A 16,109-nucleotide genomic window follows, 5' to 3' on the forward strand; every position below is an offset into this window, starting at 1 on the left:
GTTTGGCTCAGTGGATAGAGCGTCGGCCTGTGGACTGAAAGGTCCCAGGTTCGATTCCGGTCAAGGGCATGTACCTTGGTTGCGAGCACATGCCCAGTAGGGGGTGTGCAAGAGACAGCTGATCAATGATTCTCTCTCATTGATGTTTCTAACTCTCTTTCCCTCTCTCTTCCTCTCTGTAAAAAATCAATAAAATATATTTTACAAAAAGAAAAGATTCAATCTCGTACCCTAGCCGGTGTGGCTCAGTTGATTGGAGCACCATCCTGTACACCCAGATGTTGCAGGTTTAATTCCCTGTCAGCGCACATACTTGAGTTGCGACTTCGTTCCCCACTGGGGGTGCATACGGAAAGGCAACCGATGGATATTTATCTCTTACACCACATGTGTCAAACACAAGGCCCGCGGGCCAAATCCGTCCCGCCAGGCCTTGCAATGTGGCCCGCACCGCGCTGTCATCACTGCACTCCGCTGCGTTTCCATCACAATGACAGTTTATGACTGTTCAGTAAACCATTCGGCCCGCGATTTAGGCTGGATTTTAGATTTTGGCCCCTTCTCTGATTGAGTTCGACACCCCTATCTTACACCAAAGTCTCTCTCTTTCTCTCTCCCTCTCTCTCTCCCTCTCTCTCTCTCTTTCTCTTTCCCTTCCCCTATCTCTCTAAAGTCTATAAGCATGTCCTCAAGTGAGGATTTTAAAAAATATAATACTAATAAGATATAATCTCCTGGGTTGAAGACTTAAAGAGATAATTTAAAAAAAAACCACACAGATCGCCAAAAGAGATATGAAAAGATGCTCAACTTCACTTGCTATAAGGGAAATGGAAACCGAAACTTAGATGAGATACCCCTCACACCTGTTAGAATGGCTGTTATCCCTAAGATAAGAAGTAAGAAGCTTTGAAAAGGATGTGGAGGAAAGCAGCCCTCCCACACTGCTAGCAGTGTGAAGGTTCATCAAAAAATCGAAACTAGAGTCACCAATGACTCAGCAATCCCTCTTCTGGGAACCTACCCCAATAATTTGAAAATGCTTATTCATAGAGACATGTGCATCCCTGCATTCACTGCAGCATTATTTACCACGGCCAAGACACGGAGGCAACCTAAGTCTCCTCTGACAGATAAACAGATAAAGATGTGGGACATAAGTACAACGGAATGCTACTCAGCCATAAAAAGATGAAATGTTGTCATTTGCAACACCGTAAGTGGATCTTGAGAGCATTATGCTAAGTGAAATAAGTCGGATGAAAAAGTTGCACAACTTTACTTTATAAAGTAAATAATAAAAAATGCAAGGCGATGATTTTTTTAAAGATAAAATGTTGTGCTCATTATTGACCTTTTCTCCAAAACTCCTAATATCTGCAGCAAAACCTCAGCAGCATTATGAAAGCTCAGCATCAATATTAAGCATGAAAATGTTAAATACTGACTGGTTTGGCTCAGTGGATAGAGCGGCGGCCTTCGGACTGAAGGGTTCCAGGTTCAATTCCTGTCAAGGGGCATATATCTTGGTTGCGGGCACATCCCCAGGAGGGGGTATGCAGGAGGCAGCTGGTCAATGTTTCTCTCTCATTGATGTTTCTAACTCTCTATTCCTCTCCCCTCCTCTCTGTAAAAAAAAAAAAAAAAAAAAAAAAATCCATAAAATATATTTCTTTAAAAAAGAAAATGTCATTCAGCAAAGCTCTCCCTACTAGGATTCAGGCACTTGGAGTGATCAGAACCAAACCATAAAATCAACTCAGCAAACACTAAAATTTCCCCTATCCAATGGATAGCCATAATCTGAAATATTGTACTGAACCAATCTCGGATATATAGCACGGGGATTTTAGGGCAGGGAAGCCATTCTGTGTGATACTATAATGGTGGACATGTGTCATCATACATTTGTCAAAACCCATAGGACGGACAGCACAAAGAGGGAGGCCGAAGGTGAACTAGGGACTGTGGGCGGTGAGGATGAGTCACTGCAGGTGCATGCCCAGCTCTAACAACTGCACCGACTGGTGTGGGATGTGGATGGAGGAGAAGGCAGGGGTGGGAGGAGTGAGTGGGAATGCTCTGTACTTTCCACTCACCTTTGCTATCAATCTGAAATGGCTCTAAAAATAGAGCGCATCACTTTTTTCAATGAGATGATAACAACTTGGCAGAGGAGCTACACAGACCAGGTGATGTTGGCGAGAGCCATTATGTCTTCTGCCGGCTTTTACCAAATCCTCCTCCGCCATTTCAACCAGAGTCAGAGGCTCAGAAAAGGGACTGTCTGCCCATCTGCCTTTTCTTCACAGAATTTCATAAAGAGGAGCCAGGAAGGGACATTCTGTACAAAACTGGAAGGGAACTTTCGGTGCCTTGCCATGGACTTGTGAACCTATGTAAATACACCTTCCCCCAATTTGCCTAGCTCTCCGCCGACTGCTTTGCATGTGCCAGCAAGCAGCCTTTGAGAGAACAGCCGTATCACTGTGCCGTCCAAGTGGCTTCAGCAGCCACCTGGGATGGAGGGATTTCCCATGGAAGCCAGTTGGGCTTGGAAGTGTGCGATGCAATTCTCAGTTCAGTTCTCCACTTGGGCTTGCAAGCGTGCGATTGCAGTTGCTTGCAAATGCTTGAGCTTGAAAGTTTGTACGGAGGTAGCAACATGTGGGGAGGGGGGAGTTTAAAGGAATTGAGAGGTGAATATTTATCTCTATATCAGACCAGAGTTTCCCAATGTGGTGTCAAGAGCACATTATTTCTGCAAACTATTTTCTCTACTTAACAACGGCCAAGTTCTCAAGATTATTAGGAAACTGCTGAGTATTCTACCCGCCTTTTTTAAAAATATATATTTTATTGTTTTTTTACAGAGAGGAAGAGAGAGGGATAGAGAGTTAGAAACATCGATGACAGAGAAACATCAATGAGCTGCCTCTTGCACACCTCCTACTGGGGATGTGCCCACAACCAAGGTACATGCCCTTGACCGGAATTGAACCTGGGACCTTTCAGACCGCAGGCCGATGCTCTAGCCACTGAGCCAAACCGGTTTCGGCTCTGATCGCCTTTTGAACATTGACAAATGTACACTCACATATTAAAGGCTCTCAGAAGATGTGTGCAACTTAAGAAACCTATTTACCTTTTTTTAAAAAGAATATTGATATATATATTGTCAATGATTTCACAGAGATGGAGGGAGAAGGAGACAGAAACAAAAATTATGAGAATCATTGATGGGCCACCTCCTGCATGCCTTCCACGGGGGATCAAACCCACAACCTGGGCATATGCTCCGATCAAGAACCGAACCGTGACCTCCTGGTTTATGGGTCGGTGCTTTAACCACTGAGCCACACTGGCCAGGCAAAACCTTTGACCCAATATTTCCCAAACTTAAGTGGCCACATAACCTTTGCTGCGGCTGCTATTGTAGTCCTAATCGTGCTTGTTAACAGCCAAAGGAATTGGCGCTCTAGAAACATACTCCGGGAATCGTCAGTCCAGATGGATGATGATAACAGTGAGCCATTCAGAATAAACACAAAACCATTTCTTCTCTGACCCACAATTATCTAGAGGGATGAGACATTAACCAGATAAACAACCAAGAGCAATGCTGGAGATTTTAGCGGAAAACTGAAGCATGGCCTGAACCACAAGGAGAACACAAAGGCCAGTATGTCACTGGTCCCAGAGTCAAATCACTTCTGTTTGGGTCACGCCACAGCCAGCTCCTCTCACCAGTTGTCTTGCTTCACGCATCACGATGCTATCTTCCCAGCAGCAATGACGCCTGCTGCGGGCGGTATATGTTTATGGCGGCGAAGGAAGTGAATTTTGAAAGATTATAAATGTGATCCCTTCACCAATATTTTTTTTTCTGTGAAATCTATTTTTTTTTAACAAATGCTTTTTTTATCCTGATGATAGGACCAAATGAGGAAAATGAATGCTCTCCTGCCCTTTTCTCAGCTTTGCCTGGTAACACCAGCAGAAGCCTCTCTAAGCCACGTCTGTTTTGTCTTTTCAGGGGCAAAACGCAGAAGAGGCTGAAGTTAAACTGTGTTCTTCATAGATAAACACTGTCTATATGTAAACGCCAAAGAGCTTACAGTACCCTCTACCCCACCGGTGATCTGTCATCTCGTTCCCTGCGACGTTTAAAAAAATTCTTAATCTTAATTCAAGCTACACGTTTATCTTCAGAGATACTGCCAGCATGTGGAAGATGTATTGACATTGGCCTGTCCAAGCACACTCTTGTTTGAACACGAGCAGTTTTTCCTCTGATACTCTGCAGTTCTTTACCTTCAGTGTATTTCCATAGTTAGCCACATTCTTGTGCTAACTATACTTCTACTTGTTCGTAGGGTTTTTAAATATGACTTTGTTTTTACCCTAAGCAGTAATGTGTATAAATAAAAATCAGCGTGATAGGTCCCTTATACTCCTGATTAATATAGGAATTCGTGTGCCCCCTCCTAATAAATATGGCAAATCACCAGCCATACCCCCAACACCCCACCCCCACCCCGGAATTTCTTGCCCTGAAAATAAGGACTGAGAGTTGGAGCAGGGAAACATGAAGATAACCTCTCTTTATTATTCTCCCTACCAGATCCATGCACAAGTGATCACACACAAAAAAATTATGTATTTACGTTATACTGCTTCCTGAACAGGAAAAAAACAAAAACAAAAAAAAAACCTCTTTAACATACTGTGATCAGATGGATTTTATCAGATGGAGGACTAGCAGGGACGCATCCTGCCATTGAGCTTCTGTGTGATGCAATAAATACTCCGGAGGAGGCATTTTCCTGAACGGTGCATTTTCCAGAACTAACGGGAACGCTTCAGACATGGGGCCTCTGTGTGTTTAATGTTCTCTCTTTCTGATCAAGTGACCTGTTCTCACTTGGTTAAGTTTCAACCACAATACATCACTGTAGTCTTTTTTTTTCTTCAAGATCCACGTCACAGCCCGGCGAGAAAGGAGGAACTTCCAGTGTCTGTGGTAACGCCGCCTGATAAACAGACAGGGCGAGCAGCACGAGGGCCCCCCCAGTCCCTCCCCTCACCCCTCCACCCCCCCGCCTTCGTTATATAAGGCAGCGGGGATGCGGGCGAGCAGACAGTCGCCCCGAGAGGACCATGCGAGGAGCAGCCATCCCCACGCCCAGGCTGCACAACATGCCAGGCATGTTCTTCTCGGCTCCTCAGAAAGGCACAGATCATTCGCTTCTGGACGACAAGACCCAGAAGAGGAGGCCCAGGACCTTGTAAGTCCCCTTCGCTGTCTGGCCTGGGCACTTTGGACTAAGATCCTCTTCAATGGCAGGAGGAGTGAGCACTCCGTTCAGCCGGAGCAGAGCAATGACCCGTTGGGTGTTCTCAGTAGATTCTGTTGTATCAGAAAGGGAATCGTGACCGGGCATCACGTTGGGTGGGGATTTTTTTCTGGATTTACATCGGCTCCATCTTAATCTAATAACACGATCGCCTTATTCATGGGAGGAGTTCATGTCAGGCTGTTCTCGTTTTATCAATGAGATGCATCCTACTGAGGAGGGATGGACACTCACTCTTGTGTCATTTACAGCGGGATGGACGTGAAGGCGTACCTGAGATCTATGATCCCACATCTGGAGTCTGGGATGAAACCGTCCAGGTCCAAGGACATGTAAGTACACAAACCCACTCAGCTATGGTTGGACAAGTGGTCTGTGCATACGCACCAAATTCCAAGAGATTAAGACTGTGCTTAATGCACTTCACTCATTTTAAGTACCAATCCTAAGGAGATGAGCACATTAGTCCCACAGGAATGAAACGCCAACATGTGCGCGCATATATTTGCTATCTATCGTGCTCTTGGAAGATACGTACTTGGATGTTTTTCATATTCTGTTGGCAGATATTTTTATATAGCGATGCCATAGGAAACTTTATTTCAAGAGTAATTCTAGGGGGAATTTCGTTTTCTTACACGTTTTAGTAAGATGTATCGGGACTAGAGTTTCGGTCTGTGAAGTTATGAAAAGGCAGCAGGCGCTCTTGACTATGAAAAACACGTTTACTGACGCATGCCAACCTTGTCCCCTCAGGCTGTGTGCTGATGAAGTGCTGCAGTGGTCTCAGTCCCTGGAGAAACTTCTTGCCACCCGAGGTAAGGAGAGGAGCTACCGAACATGTGTGGGTTCGGCCCAACAGGCTACCAGGTTAAAGGGTATCAGTCAGATACTGGGTCCCGGACAGGAGGGCGAGTGGGGAGCTATACTCCAGCTTCTATGTAGTCACATGTAGCTTCTGCACCTTGCCCTTGTAAGGAATGCTTAGCCCTTACTTCTGCCACTGACCAATCGGCCAAGCCCATTCCATGTTTCCAAAGATGGGTCATTAGAGGAGTGATTTTTAAATGGTGCTGGGGTCCTGGGGTTCAGCACTTCTAAGAGTCAGTCAAACCTCTCAACATGTGGACGGCTGTTCTGAAAGCTACCGAGAGCATGTATTTTTATCAGCAGTTAGTCCCTTAGTCTGTTACTATTTCATCATTCACACATTCACGAGCTCACTCCTTCAGCCCATTTGCCTGTGGCAAGCGTTTCAGAGGTGCCAAGGATTCAAAATCAAAGACACGTGATATGTGATATGACACATGGTACAACACGGAAACAATAAAGGATGATTTTTAAGCAGTTTTGTGAGGCATTTCTGATGAGAGGAGGTGAAGGAGGCAACGAGTTCGCCTTGTTCTTATCATGGCCACTGCAGTTCTATGGGAGTAGGACCTGGCAGAGAGGGGTCCATGGGAAGTTTGTCTGTCTAGAGTGTGAGCACATCCTTTTCTCCCCACCAACACCTTGAGGAGATTTGCCACTGACATAGCTCAACCAGGTTCATCCACCTTATCACCTGACTTAGTTGACGATTCAGCCAGACAAGTGCACCATATAGAAATGGCCCATTTAAAAGTCTGAGGAACACTTGCAAATACAATCGGTACATCACACACAGGGAACATATGGTCCTCACATGTTCTGGCTAACATGAATCAGACAGGGAAATTACACTTGTTAATAACAAACATGATGTTAATATCCTTTGTCAATGTTTGCTTCCCTAAGATACTCTGCATAAGAAAAGGGGTTGCTTTGTAGCTTCTGGCAGACAGAATTTTCATTTGATTAGCAGACGGAAGCCAAGCGCAGTTTCAGAGCCACTGCTAAGCAGCCCTGTGGCCCTGAACGGGTGTATCTGGCCCCAGAGAAACTATAACTGAAGGGAACTAAAGGCCTCTCCATCGCTACAAACCATGACACAGCTATTTTAGCAACAGCCATCAAATAGCATTTTCTAGCAAATCTCTTCTTCAAGGTATTCCTTCATAGGCTCAATTAATGTGAGTATCTCACCCCTCTCTCTCTCTTTCTTTTTAGCTGGTCAAGATGTCTTCAGAAGTTTCCTGAAGTCTGAGTTCAGCGAGGAGAACATTGAGTTCTGGTTGGCTTGCGAAGATTATAAAAAAACCGAGTCTGATCTCCTGCATTGCAAGGCAGAGAAAATATACAAAGCCTTCGTGCATTCAGACGCTGCTAAACAAGTGAGTGTCAAGTTCATTATCATCCGCTTACGTGTGAAGGAACTTAGGTGCAGAAATACCCTTCAGCAGACATAGCAAGATGAAGTCCTTTCGCAGTGCTGATTTCACAGCTATATATTTAGGTGTGTTCGCATAGCTCAGTGCCATGATCATCTAACTTTCTGTATCTATGGAAAGATTGGATCATCTAACTTTCTGTATCTATGAAAAGATTGGATAAAAGACTCATTTTGCAAAACTAGCTAGCATGATTCGGTCCTGGCAGGGAGTGCTGGGTACTGGCCAGAGCTGCCTGCCAGGAAGTTCTTAATAAGCTAGCTTATCTTGGATGGAGATAGAACACAGATTGATATCATACAGACATATATTCGATGCAGTGGCAAACATACTTCCAGTCAGTGGTGTCCATCTTCCAGTTAAGTATGTTTGGTATAAGCAAAAACAAACAAACAAACAAACAAAAACACAAACAAACAAAAAAAACCAGCTGCATGAAGTGCCCTCTCCTCCTAGAAATTTTTTTAAAATATATTTTATTGATGTTTTTACAGAGAGGAAGGGAGAGGGATAGAGAGTTAGAAACATCGATGAGAGAGAATCACCGATCAGCTGCCTCTTGTACACCCCCTATTGGGGATGTGCCTGCAACCAAAGTACATGCCCTTGACCGGAATCGAACCTGGGACCTTTCAGTCTACAGGCCGATGCTCTATCCACGGAGCCAAACAGGTTTCGGCTCCTCCTATAAATTTTAAATGCCCGTGTCACCTTTTTGAGGGACATTTAAATGTTTCACGTCTGCCTTTTCTGCAACACCCAACTATACAATGAGCTAACGTGGAGCAAAGGCTTTTTGGTGATATTTCTTTAATTCCTCCACACCTAGGAGGGGTCTGGTCTAGAACAGGCATTGGGGAGATACTCGAATTGATTTAAATGAGGGCTGAAAGCCTCTCTCTCACGGTGCTTCCCAAGAAACCCACACAGTAATGTCATAAAATAGGCAACACATTGGAAGGGCGCGTTCACTAATGAGAGCTTTCCTTTGTAGATCAACATTGACTTTCACACTCGAGAATCTACGGCCAAGAAGGTCAAAGCCCCAACCCCCGCGAGTTTTGACGAAGCCCAGAAGATCGTGTACACCCTCATGGAGAAGGACTCGTACCCCAGGTTCCTCAAGTCCAACATATACCTAAATCTCCTCAATGACCTGCAAGCGAACAGTCTAAAGTGACCATTTCCCGGCCGGAGGGAATTACGGATGGTATCAAATACCCAGAAGGAATGCTCCCGCATGGCTCCCTGGGTGAGCAACGTGGCCTTTGGGGGTGACTGGACAGGCCCGGGGAAAGAGGAAAGCACTCGCAATGGATTAACGTGGACGCTATCCAGGCCCTGGTGGAAAATGAGAGACGGTGGAAGGAAAGAGGCACCTTGGTACTGTCGTAAAATAGAGTGATTTAATGGACTAGCAAACTGCCCAGAACTGACCAGGCTGGGTTATTCCAGCTACACAGAAACTGTGAACAAAGGCTGGAAACCGATTAAGACATGCTATAAGCTCCAAGGTCAATGGACTTCTATGCTGCCTATTATTCTATAGAGACTGTCTTGAGCTGCTGAAATCTCTTTCATTTGGGTGACTGTTGGGAAAGTATGTGTTTTGAGGTCACCACTGACAAAGCGGTGTTGGCGTTGTCTTGTTGTTCGATTGCTTTGGGCTTGAAAGAGATGAAGAAAACAATTATGTATTTAATTTAAGCTATTGCTCTTAAAACTGGGAAGTCAGGATAATATTTGTCAATTAAATTATCAAGTGTCCATAATAAATGTGTTTTGTATTAAAATACATACAAGTGGTTCCTTTTTTTCATTTTCCTGGGTATTTTTTTTAACTAGAATTTATTCCTCAGATATAACAACAACAACAACAAAACAATTTTAAACCAGGGTTTTCTGCTTTCTATCATTTCTTCAACATCTAAAATTATCATCCAGTGAATTTGGTGGGTTTTTTTCCCCTGAAAATATATACAATCACAATTAGGAATTTGATACATTTCATTGGATCTGTTCACCTTTGTATAACCTAAAATGTTTACTTAGTATGCAGCCAGGAAAAGTAAGAACTTATGGGCATATTAAACTATTGAGGGCACAAGCTGTTAACATATTTTTATATGTGCATGGCTATTTTAAAGTTGCAATTCAACATTAGTTCTTTAAAATTTTTTAAATAAAACTATCATATAATTAACCCTACTTTTTATGTATTGTGTACATGTATTAGACAGAATTTATTAGTTTTGTCTTGGTTATGAGAATGCATAAAATCAAACAAATATACCGTAATATGCTTTCATGTAGCCAATCTTCAAACTGATGAGCTACTGAAAAAATCCTTTAAAAAGGAACAAAAAAGTTATTTCAAGAAGTAACAACTGCCTGGGATGGAAAGTGGGGCAGGTTGGAAGGGGACATATGTAATACTTTCAACAATAAAGATTTAAAAGAAGAAAAAGAAGTAACAACTGATATTTTACGGTGGTTGAAGGTTTATAAAACCCAGATGCATTTTCTCATTTAATGCTCATAGCAATCCTGTGAAAGCCAACATTCGGGAAGATCAAATCACTACTTCTCAAAGTTAGCTAACCTTTAGAATTACCTAGAATGTTAACAACACAAAGCACCTGTTTCAGGGGCCCTCTCACAGGCTGACTGAGTCAGAATCTTCAAGGGATCCGGTCAAATCTATGCTCCTTCCCTGAGGTGACTCTGCCCCCTACTGACCAAAAGTCATTTCCTAAGTCACTCACAAGTCTGCAGAAAGCCTAAGTGCCACCTAAGTAGAACAGTAAGACCACTCTGGAGAGATCGCCTACAGAGAGCAGGAAAAAAAAAAAAATCAAGATGATGCAGAATCCAGCATAGCCTGGAGAACTATAAAGGAATAACCAGCCACCCACACTGAAATACCATGGATGCCCTCAGTACAGGTATGTCCGGTCACTGGGCACACAGGGAAGATATGGGGCAATTGCAGATCAGATTTCAAAAGGATTATTCTTAAATTGCCATGGGGCAGCATCCCAATTAACGCTGCCTTAGGCTTTATCCTATGGCTTAACAGGTCATCTAATAACAGGGACTTAGGGAGTCCAGTCCCCTCCTGCTCCTCCTCTGCTTCCTCTTCTTCTTCCTCTTCCTCTTCTTTATCATCATCATCATCATCATCATCATCATCATCATCATTGGGTGTTTCTCTCCCCCATTCATTCCATCATCAAACCCTCCTTCTACAATCATTGGGTGCAGTTGGCATATCATTTGCTTTCTTTTCTGTTACCCCTACCCTAATAGAGAATGTCAATATTTTGTAACTCATTTTCCTTCTTTTCCCCTCTCTCCAGTCTCTTCTCTCAATCCACCCTCTGGACAGCCACAAGCATCACCTTCTCAAACACAGACCTGAACATGTCCTTTTCATTACATACAAATCTCTCCTGGACCTCAAAATACTCCCAGCACACTTCAGGGTATAGATCCCATTACTCCCCTCTGGGTATCCTTCCCTTGACATCACACTGGATTCGTTGCCTTTTCTTACAGCCCTTAATCTTGACTTTGGTTAATATCTACCCAAAATTCCTTTTCCTGCCTCCTTCCAGGTTCCAAAGCCCAATTGTTCAAGACTCAGGAGGAATCACTCCGCCATAAAGGCCTTCGAATGCCTTAGCCCACTATGGAGTTACTTTCAATGTCGACTGGAGGTGATCTGAGTCCATATAAACATGAGAGTGTCTGGTCCTGTTTCTAGTGCTCCTATCACATAACATCCTCCAGGCCCTGCGGGCTGTGGGGTGTGAGAGTCCAGCACACCCACACTGGTCATAAAATGAATGTTCTGGTCTTTGTCTTGACAAGAAGCCATGCTCAGGCGCCATCCAATTTTTGGACAGATTGGTCAAAACAAACATTGAAGACACCTCTTCATTTTCAAAAAAGGAAAATATTATCATAGCTGCATGAATTCAAGATATCACACAGTAACACTTGGAAGATAAGGTTCTCTTCCTTGGCACTGTTGGTTATGGTGTGGCTTGTTTTATAAGAGATGTGTTTAGCTCCGGGGACATCTGCTTGGCTAAAGAAACCTGATCCAACTGCTCGATTTCGGATTCTCAGTTCATGGGATGTGTTCTGTTGTCATACTAAGGCAGGGGCAATTGGTCATTATGGATGATATGAAACTCTTTCGTTGCTGGGATGGGGAATGTGGGGGGAGGGGAGGTGGGAGAAGGTAAAGGGGGACAATGGTAATGGAAGACTTGACTTGGGATGGTGAACAGTGTACAGATGATGTGCTGTGGAACTGTGCACCCGAATCCTGTGTAATTTTGTTAACCAATACATTCAATGAAAAGGAAAAAACAGCCCTCGCTGATTTGGCTCAGTGGACAGAGTGTCAGCCTGCTAACTGAAGGGGCCCAGATTTGATTCTAGTCAAGGGCTTAACCACAGTAGGAGACGTGCAGGAGGCAGCCAATCAATGATTCTCTCTCATCATTGATATTTCTATCTCTTTTTCCCTCTCCCTTCCTCTCTGAAATCAATAAAAATATGTTTAAAAAAAAAGGAAAAATAAATTTAAAAATAAAATATTAGTTAAAAATAAAAACAAGCTAATTTTCCTCAGACTTATTTTACATTATTTCTAATAGATGTATCATAGAAAACTAGGACTCTAAGAAGGTAGAAATGAGAGTAGTTATCCTCCCCATGATGTTGAATAAAAAGCACACATTAATCCATATAGCTTTCACAGAACAAACTAAAAGTTCTTTCTGTGTGAAACACAGGCTCTATTATATCAGTAGGAATCCATGATGGTTTGTTGTTGAAAATAAGAAATTCTGAAATATGGGAAGGAAGAAATAAACAGTGATTAAAGTATCACAAATATAAATAATTGCTGTTTGAATGGAGGTGTGGGAGCTCAAGACACCCATGAAAATATATCTGTAAACAGAAAACACCCATCAACCACAGAAATAGTGCCAACCTTTTTATTGAGACCAGTATTATAAAAGCTAAAAATGTCTCATCCTAATGGCAAAATTGTGTGCCTTACTCTGAGACTGACCTAAATAAAATTTTTCTATAAATAAGCCAGTGGCAAAATAAAGAACCTTCTATGGAGGGCTGTGCGCACCTTCCAAAAACAGGAGACAAAACTGAAGTCCAGCCTGGCTAGTGCAGTTCAGTGATTGAGTGTTAACCTATGAACCAGGAGGTCAGGGCACATGCCCTGTAGGCGCCATGCAGGAGGCAGCCCATCAATGATTCTCTCTCATCACTCGTTTCTATCTCTCTCTCCCTCCCCCTTTCTCTATGAAATCAATAAAAATAGATTTTTTTTAAAAACAAAGCCTGATGTCTAGGATTCAGGCCAGGAGACAGGCAAAGCAGCCGTGAAATAGCAGCCGCCTTGGGAAGCGAGGACACCTGACACCTGGGATGAAACCAAGGTGGGAAAGGAATTCCGTCTCTTTCCGTGGAAGGCGGGCCCGTTCACCAAGGTGGTGGGTCATTCGATTCTGGAGGGAAAATATGGCTTTAGAGCAATGTCCGTCGCACAACAAGATGTGGGTTGAATTCAAAGCAACACAAATGATGTCATGAGTTAATAGATCACCGACTTGACTGGGAGCTCTGTAACTCACAAATACATGTACATCCTGGCCCGGGTGCGCTCAGAAAAAAACTGGAATAGGTCTATCCTACTAACTGACTAACCGCACTTTGCCCACATCCATGCCTTCTTATAGAGCTAACAGCAGAATCCAAAGTAATGGTTTCCTTCCTCATTCTATGAGAATGTGAGGGAGGCTGGCCGGACACTTCCTGGTTTGGGGCCCTCTCTCGGTGGACAGCAGGAAAACTGCATCCCCAGGCCCTCTTAAAGTGAGCAGCAGCAAATACAGAACCTTCTAGAAATGTTTCTATGCAATCAACATTTATAGGGGGGTTACTTCTCCGCAGCTTCTTTACTTGAGTTCGGTATTTAACCTTGAATGGAAGTTTGATAGTTGACCTTTAGTGAAGCCACAAAAGTAAGTTCTGTTTGGTGAGGAGAAGGGATAGGCACCATTCCAGGGCTGGCGATAGACGCCTGCTATACCCTGCTTGGTAACTCACGTTCCTTCTTTCCCCCCCTCTCCAGCCTCTTTTCTCAATCCACCCTCTGGACAGCCACAAGCATCACCTTCTCAAACACAGAGCTGGACATGTCATTTTCATGACATACAAAAGACCCCAGCGAAGCGGCATGAAGGAATTATTACCACACTCAGAACAGGCATGCAACCCCACTGGCACTTGTGAGGGTGGAAAATAAAAACGGCTGAGATCCGGAGTTTATTTGTTACAGTAACTAGGGAGTTTTATCCTGATGAATGTGAAGATACTGATTTGTGTTTTTAAGTTTCCCTTTTAAAAAAAAAAAATCCTTATTTCATCTCTAAAGACATATATGGAGCCGCCTTGGAAAAAACCAGGGTAGCTTCTACGTCACAACAGGACGTTCCTTAGTTCCCACATTCAGCCAAGGTTATCTCTGTGACCTTGTGATGTTCTTGGAGATAGAGCTGCCTGGAAAAAAGGATGTAAGCTATGGATGAGAACAATATGTGAAAAGCTTGTTTCAGATGGAACTGAGAGCTGGAAATGCCAAGAACAACACAGAAAAGGGAGGTGAGGGCGAAGAAGCCGGAAAAGAATAAGCGGTGGAAAATTCTGCAGCTGATCACAACACCAAGGGAACACGAGCAGGCCGTACAACGTGTGTTTTCCACCCACTCGCTTTGACTCGGTTTAGGGCTGCGGACCTCACTGATATAAATACATTGAGGTTTACATTGGCCAATCACCCAGTAACTTTCAGGACTACAGACAGATGTGGGGAGGGCTCTGAGAAGCAGGTCGGAGGCCAAGGTGGGAAGTGTGAATTCAGCGTGCACCAGGAAGACCAGCTGGACTGACCTCACGGGGCCGGTGACCTATGTATGGCAGAATTCGCCCCCAAGGAAGAGAGCTGTGTGAGCCATTCACTGGCCTGAAAACAGCAGGACGGAGTGGGGGGAACAGGCTACTTCATGTCCAGCAGGTGCCCAACACTCTCACTGCCCTCAGATGCAGGTTCGAAACCTGAGCAAGAGGAAGGAGCAGTAGAAGAGTAATAAACACTAAAAACACAGAATCCCTGAATATTCTATGAATCTCTGCGAAAACACGGGAACAATGTATTTATTGCTCAGCGTGGCAAAGCCCTCTCCGACATGGACGAACAGCACTGATAAGACATGATGCCCTGAACTGCCACCAGACCGCTCTACGCCTAGAAAGAACAGGATCTGACTTGCCGGTGAGGCTCAATGGTTGAGTGTCGACCTATGAACCAGGAGGTCACATGCTCAATCCCCCGTAGAGGGCATGAAGGAAGCAGCTGATCCATGATTCTGCCTCTGTCCCGCTCTCCCTTCCTCTCTGAAATCAATAAAAAATATTTTTAAAAAGAAAATCGGGAATGGGAAGGTCCAGGGAAGCTGCATGTGGTTGACCTGACTGGCACTCAGCAGTGTGACTGTCTTTGTATCCGCTGGTAACACCCTGCAGAGATCGCCCACCCCACCCCCAAGGACACAAACACCCAAGGACACAGGATGGCTGTGACCTCTGGTAGCCTCTGTCATGAGCCAGCCCATAGCAGGTTCATGAACAGATAGATGGACATGCATTGGCCCAACAGAATGGGAATCCACTCAAGAAGGCTGTTCCAGCTACTGCCCTTGCTACCCATCACGACAAAGACAGCAATGCGGAGCAGATGGGATGGTACCCTGACTCCGGGACCTTATCTGCTAAAGGAATCGTTCCCGCTTCCCAGACCAGAATAACAACGTGGCTGTTCGCTGAGTCACTCCGTGGGCATTCCCGCTATTATGAAACTGCTGTTCACTTAGTGATAATCAACTGCAAAAATAAAGAACCAGGATTCTATTTTCAAAAGACCAGATTCTAAGATTGGGTTTTAGACCAAGACCCCTGCGGTGGCAGGTGAATCATTTCGCGGAGAAGGAAGAAGAGTGGAGAAAGGAGCAAAGAGAAGGAATAGCGGGAAGATTGCTTATTTTGAAGTTGAGCTAAGAAGAAACAGAACTGATGCTGATCTGAGGGGTTCGAGGTTAACCTTCATTCTTTTTGCCATCCAAAAAAAAAATCACCATTCCTTCAAAATCCAGCTCATATCCTTTTTTCCCCACAGAGTCCTCTTGGACCATTACAGCTGGGAGGGGAAGGAGATATGGGGGAGATAGATCAACCGAAGGACTTGTATGCATACATATAAGTATAACCAATGGACACAAACCTCTGGGGAGGGAGGACATGTATGGGAGTGAGGAGGGCAATGGTAAGATATGTACACATATAATAA

The 16,109-nt window shown here is 44.1% G+C and overlaps 1 protein-coding gene across 1 annotated transcript; it reads left to right on the plus strand.

The window, feature by feature from the left end:
* Positions 1 to 5,117: 5,117 nt before the first annotated feature.
* RGS1 (regulator of G protein signaling 1) lies at positions 5,118 to 9,463 on the plus strand. The gene is made up of 5 exons (XM_036453617.2): positions 5,118 to 5,288; positions 5,609 to 5,689; positions 6,114 to 6,175; positions 7,446 to 7,609; positions 8,661 to 9,463. The coding sequence occupies exons 1-5, from the start codon at positions 5,161 to 5,163 to the stop codon at positions 8,844 to 8,846; spliced, it is 621 nt and encodes a 206-aa protein (XP_036309510.1). The 5' UTR covers positions 5,118 to 5,160; the 3' UTR covers positions 8,847 to 9,463.
* The last annotated feature ends 6,646 nt before the right edge of the window (positions 9,464 to 16,109 follow it).

This window comes from Pipistrellus kuhlii, unplaced genomic scaffold, assembly GCF_014108245.1.
Source record: "Pipistrellus kuhlii isolate mPipKuh1 unplaced genomic scaffold, mPipKuh1.p scaffold_m20_p_25, whole genome shotgun sequence".
NCBI lineage: Eukaryota > Metazoa > Chordata > Mammalia > Chiroptera > Vespertilionidae > Pipistrellus > Pipistrellus kuhlii.